General features: G+C 42.0%; 1 protein-coding gene across 1 annotated transcript in view; it reads right to left on the bottom strand.

The window, feature by feature from the left end:
* tmeff2a (transmembrane protein with EGF-like and two follistatin-like domains 2a) overlaps positions 1-9,658 on the bottom strand; it is a 152,085-nt gene extending 142,427 nt beyond the window's left edge. Inside the window, exon 1 of the mRNA XM_014015248.1 lies at positions 8,928-9,658. Coding sequence (XP_013870702.1) covers positions 8,928-9,117 — 190 coding nt within the window. The 5' untranslated portion in view covers positions 9,118-9,658. The remainder of the gene's footprint in view (positions 1-8,927) is intronic.
* Positions 9,659-9,876: the final 218 nt, after the last annotated feature.

Raw genomic sequence — 9,876 nt, forward strand, 5'->3', positions numbered from 1 at the left:
GATGTATAATATAATGCGTATTGTTTATTTACTAAATTATAGTAGTTTAGAGATTTTGATCTTTTTAAATAAAATTTAAAAGAACAATTAAAGAAATGTTACTACACCCAAAAGTTCTTTTTTTCAGTGTAGCAATGAAACAATATGCAATGCAGATGCAATTGTTTTTTAAACGAAAGGGGGAAAAAAGAAAATGTAACTTCTCCAAATGCCATTAAACTGTGTTCTATATCATAAAACAAATGTGCAGCTTCATGGAAATTACAGGAATGCTTGCATTGCTTGGGAACAATAACTTTAGGGAGTTATTGCTACTTGAGGCGATGCCATCGTRTTATGAACAAAAATGCAATCAAGCCTTCCACAGGAAGACACTTTATCTGCTCAGGAAACACAAAGGCGACTGTCTCGTGACAAAAGCTTTGCTTAAGGATGTAAATCTCTGACGACACAAATACAACTATAAAACATGGTAAATGGCCGATGAGATGATCGCTTTTTAGGAAGCATCACAGCTGAATGGCTTCTGAAAATATGGTACGTCTAAATTTACCTGACGTTACCGGCACATTCTCAGTTTCTCACTTGAAAATGTCTTTTTTTGATAAATCCTCTGATGTGCAGGCACGCTCACTTTCATCCAAGATGTGACTTTCAGGYGTAAAGCAATTCTGTTGGCCCCAKTGTTTTTGTCTGGAAGATGCCATCRTCGATGMTGGACAGAAAGGTTGATTTGTAATGTCTTAAAAAACTCGACAACGTAATAAAAAATAAATCTGTATCAAAACAGCATCCACACCAAGAGATCACCTGTTTGGATTACCTCAAACCATGCAGGTGTTTGAAACCCRAGAGTAAAGTTGAAATTTGATTTATCTGCTCATCTCTCATCGTGTGATTTTAATTTATTTTACGGCTTAGWGTTAGGGTTTATTGTGGAGCCTAAAACCCTCCTGTTGCCAAGCGACATCCCAAAAGGTCACAGCTGATTTGACACTCACTGTTTGAGTTCTTATTCTAGATTAGTGACCTTAAAGATAATGTCAGAGATTTGGATCATCAGAATAACAACATGATGCTTTTATCACCGAGGCACTTTTAGTAAAAAAGGGACTTAGCAGAACGACACGACAACTGTGAGATGCAATAATCTGATTTTTAAATGAGTAGTTCAGACGATTCAATTTCTTTTTCAATAAAGCTCATTTAAATACAAGTTGCTCAGCACAGCATCCACTTCTGAGCTTTGTGCATGAGATATCTCTGTTTCAGCAGTTCTGGGCTCAGAGAACATGCCCTTTAGAGTTACTCGGAGTTGAACAAATAGAAAGTCTGCTTTACTCTGATTCCCAGATGTGAGGCTGGCTGCTTTCCCCTTGGCTCCTCAAAAGTTTGAACTTGGTCCATTAACAATTGAATGTTACTGGACCAGGCTTCAAATTAAAAGACTGCCGGGTAAGATTTATGACACTGAAGAGAACGACTCCACATGTGTGCATGAGGGGAAAATCTTCTTTTTGAGAGGTGGGAGGCAGGTATCTAAACTAACCATCACAATTTAAATGACTCTGTATTAAAGAGGCAAGTACACTGCCTGGCCAAAAAAAAAGTGTCCACCTGGGTTTAGCAAAGGTTTATGATGTGGGGTTGCTGCAGGTGGTCAGGTCTGGGTTCAGCAACAGTCTGTGCTCAAAGAATAAGGTCAGCTGACCACCTGAATATACTGAATAACCAGGTTAAACAATGGATTGTTTCTTCCCTGATGGCACAGGCATACTCCAAGATGACAATGAAAGGATTCATTGGGTTTTTATTGTGAAAGAGYGGTTCAKGGAGCATGAGACACCATTTTAACACATGGATTGGCTCCACAGAGTCCACTGAGAATCTTTGAGATGTGCTGGAGAAGGTCAGACTCTACCATCATCAATGCAATATCTTGGTGAAAATTAATGCAACAGTGATGAAAATAAATCTTGTGATGTTGCAAAAGCTGATCCAAACAACGCCACAGAGAATGTGTCGTAATCAAAGCTAAAGGCGGCCAATGAAATATTAAACGGTGTGACCTTTTTTTTTTTGGTGGCGATTACTTTTTGTTTTTATTTGGCCAAGCAGTGTGTTTTAGATAATGTTCCTACGCAACACTAGCCTGATTAAAACCAGACCCTTGTCCTTCACTTTGCTGCGTACAAGGGTCTGGACTTGATGCATAGAGAAGTGATGTCTTGCAGGAGGCGTGGCCTCTGCTGAAGCATGTGTGTTGTCGCTGTGACGGAGGCTAAGCTAAGAAGCTAATTGGAAATCGCGTGTGCTGTAAACAACCCTACTGAGAGGAGAAAWRTACCGAGCTGAACRAKAYGACTGTAAATGAGAGCTGCTGCTTTGTCAGACAAATTTAATTTAATTTGAAGCCTTATCAACACAGACTGGCTTCATTCACTTCCTCCACTGCTGTATGCTAAAATAACTAGCAGACACTGAGCAGAACATCTACGTCATTCAAAACTCCGCCTTCTGTTTGCTGATTGGCCCAGGTAAAATAAACTAYAAGCAGACACTGCGCAGAACATGGACGTTCTCTTCTCTGATTGGTTCGGCTAAAAATCTGCCAGCAAAATCCTTCTCAATGGGAGAAGTCCCAGACGGAGCAGTGAAGGGAAACTAGAATTGAGTGGAACTGCGTAGGAAGGCAAGGGTCAAGGCTAACGCAACACCAACCCATTCTCATTCCCCCCGCATCAACATATTAACGCTTGGTCAGGTAGTCTTTTGCGTCCAGTTTTGACTTGCCAGGTATTCCCTGTACGTCAGGTTTTTTTAGATGAGGCAGAGGAGGACAGGCGCGTTGTTCTATTTTTTACAAGAGAAGGAAATGCGCGAAACTAACCATCCCAGACCCTAAATTTAACTTTTATTAGCCMTATACAGCCCATCCCTGACCCCAGTATCTCAAATTAACCATTAACCCCAATCCCTTACATTAACCATCTTTTAAAATGTAGAGAATGCGCGAGAATTAACCATCCCAGACCCTAAATTTTACCCATATTAGCTATATACAGCCTATCCTAGACCCCAGTATCTCAAATTAACCATTAATCTTGATCCCTCTCATTAACCTCAGACCCCCGACCCAAAAACCCCTAAGTGACGCAACCCGGAAAAGCCGCGGGTGGCAAGGATGGATGCGCTGACGCGTCAAAACTGGAYGCAGACAGTCCCTGCCCAAACGTCAATACAGTATGTTGAAGAGTCCGACATGAGAATGTGTTAGCAACACAGTTGCAAACGCTGCAGTTATATTAGTACAGTCTTCTAGCATTATCTTGTTTGGGCTCAATATCAAACTTCAAGTATGCGCCAAAATATTAGTTTGAAAGCTGCAAGATGCCAATAGTGAGGCTGCTGTTTTATCTAGAAACCATCCATACAGAATGATAAACATTACTCCAAATATATTTATTTATAAAATGAAATGGTAATGGTGGCTGACTGACACCAGTCCAGAGCACAGAGCTGTGTACGCCGTGTCAGAGGCCAGGGAAATTTATACTTCCTGCTCCTGCTCTGCTGCTCCTGGAGGAGATTACAATGGACTGAATAATTAACCAAAACAAGCTGCCAAACATCAAATATTGAATAGTTAATGTTTATATGCTAACAATTAAGATGGGGAGGGAAGCACTTTCTTGTCTAAAAGCGAGCGATCTTGTCGGCCAAATGCATCTCCTCCGATCTACCTGGAGTTTCACTTCACTAAAAAGATGAAGGAGAACTCCTTTTGTGCTTTAAGCATCGTGCTGATCAATAATTAAGTAGGGTAAATTAATAATGAAGGCTGAACAAGCACAGTGGTGCAACATCCTCTTTTGACCCCTCTCATGCTGGGGGGCCTAAATATATAAATATATTGCTTTGCAACAGGTTCTAAAGCCTCGGGTCACCTCCGGTATCAAGTGTGGTTACGAGAAGTCACAGTGACAAACAGTAAAGTTATATAGTTACTATATGAATGTCTTTATTCAGACAAGATTTCCTTAAACATCAAATAAATTTCACCAACTGTTTACGTGCAATCCCTTGATGCAAACTATTAACTGTAGATGTCGTTCTGATCAGATAATGTCAGGGCTGTCATGTCTTATAATTCATTTTCTGTTGCTGTTTACTGTCAGGAGTGTTGACCTGCATGCAAGACAACTGCTTTTGACCGCTGCAGAAACAAATCTTAGAACCAGATGGCCAATTCTCTGCAGGCTTCTGGTAAGTCTCTTCCCTTGATGGGATTTATGAGMGGCTTTGCATATTCTTCACTTATCACTGTCACTTTAGATATCAAATCATCACATGAGCATCAAGAAGAAACAGAAACAAATTCTTTAGTAATTTTCCCACAGGAGATGGGAGATGTTTATTTGGATCATTAAACTGGACAAAATACAGTACCGCCGCTGCAATATGCTAGTGCTCTCTACCTGCGTGGTTGTGTTCAGGGTTGCTGGGAGCTGAGGCGTGAAGCAGGGTTTACACTCGACAGGTTGTCAGCCCACCAAGGACCACAGAGACCACCATTTATATTCACTCTTAAAGCCAGTTTGGACTGTGGGAGGAAATTGGACTACAAATGAGAAACACACACATGCATAGGGAAAAAAACACTTAAACCTCTACAGTAAGATCCCAGGACTTTCATGCTACAGAGCAACAGCGCTAACGCTATCAGACATTTATTGTACTTAAGTATCAAAAGTAATATTCTGATAAAAAAACAAAAAATGCATGGGGTGCCAAATTTAAAATGAAATGTTAAAAARYATCACTAACATTTTTYCTYATTTAGCTCACTGTTTGAGTGTTAAAATTTTTCCAACATTTTATTGTTATTTAGCTCACTGTTCTTAGATTTAGCTAATTTTACTAAATGTTCAATTTAAATGTTAAAGAAAATACATTTAGATATTAAATCCTAAATCTAAAAGTTTAAAATCAAAATGTAAAAGTTAAACCTTAAATTTTGAAGTTAAATGTTGAAGTTCATATTTCGTTTTTTTGGAATGGAATGCAGCCTTTGCTGTTGGTGCTCGGCTCATGTTATGATGTCATCATCCTGAGACAATAGAAACCACTAGCTCCAGTGCAGCTAAAGCTTCACTACAAGACATCAAACTTGCTGTTCAGGCTGGTGTCTGAGCTGCACTTCAAMCTGATGGACCACAGGGACCACTCAGATTGTTTTTTTATGAACATATTTTGAATTTAAATTTTAAATATCATCTTCAGCATCATTAGCAGCAGCATGATGATGACATCATCCTGGCGCTAACTTCTGCTAGAGCTTAAAAACGAAATAGAAGTAAAAAGTCTAATGAAAAATTAATAATATTACTCAAAGTACAGATAACCAAAAATTTTACTTAAGTACAGTMATGTATTTGTAGCTATTTTGTTTTCAACTTGGTCTGACTTTATCATGATTTTATTGGTCTGTACTGCAGTAGAACAGAACAGTGATTTTACAAAACATGGCCACATGATTTACTATTTGTTTTGTTAGTTGTTTTTGCCATTTTGACTCATAAAAACATCTTCAACAGTCACAGACATCCAACTTTAACTAACATCACAACCATGAAGGTCTCAACCTTTAGGAAACATGTAAAATATTTGAACTTCACTTAAAATCACAGAAAACTTCATTTCTTAAACTTCAAAACGCACTTAGATAAAGAAGTAAAATCACTCCCTTCAACCTCCATTAGCACTTAAATTATTTTCGACACTCTGGTCATCTCCACAGACCCCCAACATGGCTTTGAAGTAACCAAATACCCAGAATACCAACAAAAACTGTTAACAACAAATAACAACAGCTAAAAGAAAAGGTTCAGGGCGAAAAAGTTGATGGATTTATGTCCTGATTTTTATTGTTTTGTTTTGTCAACATAGTTTGCTTTTTTTAGATATTGTGTCAACTGGATAAAGCCCCAAACTAATGAGCTGGTAGCAGCTTTCCAGCCACCCATCATAGCAGAATCTGACATACTTCGATCAGTAAATCAATTCTTCTCTCCTGCTTGAATGCTGGGAAAAGACCAATTAAATGGCCTAGCCATCTGAAAACTAAAGCTTGACTTAAATGTGCAAGAAAAATGACTCRTTCCCCTTCTCAACCATGGCCTTTCCCTTTGACCCGTATTTACATAATAAAGTTATTAAATGACTGTAAATGAGACAACGTCACTACTTCTTGTACTATTTATCCCTGAACCTTGTCTAATTGTGAAAAAAAAGGGAGTATTCCAAAACTGGCACGCAGATCAAACAGCCACAACATCACAGAGAAAAGCTACCATCAAGGCAACAATCGTTCCCTGGAGGCCCACGATTCTTTCTGCACTACACCTGATTCTGTTCTTAAACACAGAATGCTTGACTGACCTGTCTGCAGCTGAAACTGAAACATCATGAAAAAAGTCCTGATGCATCTCRGTAATCCAGGTAAAAAATCTAAAAGAAAAAAAATTGTATAGGTCTCCTGGACGGGTTCTTCTCTAATGAAACGTTTCGTCTCTCCTCCAAGAGACTATGTTGTATATGCTGTTAAGTGCCAGGAGGACTGCGACCAGTTATACATCGGGGAAACAAAGCAACCACTGTTCAAAAGAATGTCCCAACACAGACGAGCTACATCTAATGGCCAGAACTCTGCAGTTTTCACTCATTTACAGGCCAGCGGTCACTCTTTCAGAGATGAGGATGTTCTCATTCTTGATAGAGAGGAACGTTGGTTTGAGAGAGGAGTAAAAGAAGCCATTTTTGTGAAGAAAGACCGTCCATCATTAAACAGAGGTGGAGGCCTCCGTTTTCAGTTGTCCCCSTCCTACAGTGCGGCTATTGCCAGTATCACTCCACCCCCTGTTAACAATAGGTGTTAATTAGGTGTCAACGATAGCCATGTGATGTGAGTATCAGTCACATGGAGGCAGKGCTTAAAAGCCTGAATTTTGCCTGAAACTCTCAGACTGAAGAAGTCTCTTGGAGGAGAGACGAAACGTTTCATTAGAGAAGAACCCGTCCAGAAGACCTATACAATTTTTTTTCTTTTTCATCATAAGCAGCAAAAAGTAAAAAAGTAAATCACATCATTTGTTTCAAACGACTGAAAAGTACATTTAAACAGGCGGGTACACGGAGGAAAGAAACCCTGTCAACTTCACACGTTATGTCGGAGACAAAAGGCATCCCATAACCAAGTCTGCCCCTGCACTCACTGAACAATAAAGATGCACTTAATGTCAGAATCACTTATAAATCCTTGGCTCTGCCTCGACGAAGTCTTCAACCATACGAGTCATCTAAAACTACGTTAACCAAGCAGAATCAAAACTGAAACAAAGGAGCTTCATCACCTGATTCGATGCTTGCTCCCAAAAGGCCACACGACTAACGGTTGTGTCTCAATCTCCTGACGGCAACACCTGTATTTCTTGGTCTTTGCACAAGAACAACACATTTTCTAGCCACTCACTCTAACTGTATCACACTGTTGTTAAAATGCTTGACATGCAGACACGAGTGGATAATGAAGGCCAGTCAAATTCTTATTAAAAGCATCACTTTATGGACTAAATGCCATTCATCTATTCATTCCAACTGATTCTGGGTGCACATGTTTGTGTTTCAAATGTGCGCACACGGTTCTCAGAATGTGCACTTAAAGCCTCCTCAAGGCGTTAGATAAAAGCCTTCAGTGAAATGCATATGAGAGTGTGTCAGGAAGTGGGTGGGAAGGCAAGTGTGTATTAGGACAGGATGTGTACCATTATCGGTCATTACTGTACGCGCGAATCACCACCACYATCGACAGCAGCAACACAATGATCCTCCCATGCCCGATATAATGCACGAGGGGGATTCAGAGGGTGTATCTGAAACACACATATATGATCAATTACCAGAGCAAATCACCGGAAAATCGAGCTAATATGTTTCAACAAGGGAGCTCATTCATCACTGCAAGAGTTGCAAATTGCAATTATTTCTTTAAAATAGGTTTAGAGACATAAAAACACTAAAGATTGTTGGAAGTGCGACAATTATTTTACATAACTTAAAGAAACACATTTATCTGAGCCTGTTTTATTAGGATCATTTATAGATAAATCTATATTTTGTTTTAATTTTATTGAGTCTAAAACCCCCACAAAGACTAACAGATACATTTTTTTGTTCTTTTCCCACAAGATGTTTATCCTTTACTTAAAAGAGTATAATAGCTAAACTCCTCAGGCTGCAAATGGCACCGTGACTYCGTATTGATGTCTGGATGTTATGAGCTATAATATCAATACTGCTGCTGGCCGTGAGTGTGTGATCGGCTCGGAGCTATTTTAAGGGCTCAGGCTTGGACGGCCGACAGGGGAAATATATGGCGGCACAGTCGGCTGGTTTACAAAAGGAGGCGCGGAGCTCTGCAGCTTCACTGGTTTTGGGCACAGAGAGAGAAAAAACAAGTTTACAGCTGTGGTGTGCGTATATGGGTGGATGAAACATCTGGAGTGCAATAAAACTATAAACCCCAGCTGCTTCACAGTGCCTTTTTGTGTCATAAAGTTGATGCTCATTCTGGGCTAAATTGTATGAAACATTCAGGAGGTGAAGTTGTACAGTGCTGGGCTCTTTGTGGCGCGCGCTGCATCCTTTCCAAACATCTCCATCATAACAAATAATCCATGCACCGAGCAGGATGCCTTCCTGTCGTTCTGCAAGACTACAAGAGCAAACTGCACATCAGACACAGCACCAGAACCGAATCCCTGCATGGATGCAAAGTCCAACTTGCCGTTTACTCCTGCAGGACCTGGATAAATCAAACCGCAGAGCCGGGCTGCAGCTCTGCCTCTGAGAGAGAAAAGCACCCTCACCGGAGCAGTTCCAGCCGGTCGGCGTCTGGCAGTCGCTGAGGGAGGACGGGAAGGCGCGCAGCTGCTCCACAGGTAAAGTGGCGAGGAACGAGACCAGCGTGATCCTGAGCCAGCCTCCCGCCGTCCCGCCCCAGCGGCGCAGCGCTCGGCGCTCCTCGAGCGGCGCCCGCGCCGCCACGGACCGACGCATCTCCTCCGCTCAGTGGCCGCGACGTGGGCAAGAGGCGCGCGCAGACGGCTCCAGCGATCCCGGCGGGCTCAGCGGGGCGCCTGGACGCCGACGGCGGAACATTTTCCGAGCGAGACCGTGCGCCCCATGGAGCAGCGCGCCCCGGGTGGAAGTGGCCAAAACTGTGTTCCGGACCGATCCAAAGGGGACGCGGCTGCGGGAAAACTGGCGAAGAGACGGAGCGATGGAGTCGGGGGTGTGGGGATGGAGTCGGGTGAAATAATAATAATAAAAAAAAAAGTTAAGAGTAGGAGAGGATGCTGAACTGTGAAGAGAGGAGAAAAGATGGGGAAATGGTGATAAAAAAGGATGGAATAAAAACGGTCAAAGTGACAGGATGGAGCCAGWATCCCACAGGCAGGCTCTGAGGCGGTTCTGTAATAATATCCTCGGGTGAGACGAGCAGCGGTCCTCCCGTTCACTCTGGACGTGTGGTGCGTTCAGAGCCGCAGCCACTCCGTGTTTCTGTCTCCCTCTCTCTCACCAGCAGCTGGTTATGATCACGTGGGGGTGTGATGCGCGAAGGGAGGGGGTGGATGGGGGGGCAGCGCCCCTCGGTGACAATTAAAATATCTTACCGGTGGAGCAGGCGGATGGAGAACCACACTACAGGCAAAAGGAAATAAAAAGAAAATAAAAAGCGGTTGAGAGAAGCCATAAAAGATGCTCTGCGCGCTCCGGGCTCGGTCCCACCGGTTGGTGACGGTTACCCTCACAGAG

The sequence above is a fragment of the Austrofundulus limnaeus genome, unplaced genomic scaffold (genome assembly GCF_001266775.1).
Source record: "Austrofundulus limnaeus strain Quisiro unplaced genomic scaffold, Austrofundulus_limnaeus-1.0 Scaffold125, whole genome shotgun sequence".
NCBI classification, from domain to species: domain Eukaryota; kingdom Metazoa; phylum Chordata; class Actinopteri; order Cyprinodontiformes; family Rivulidae; genus Austrofundulus; species Austrofundulus limnaeus.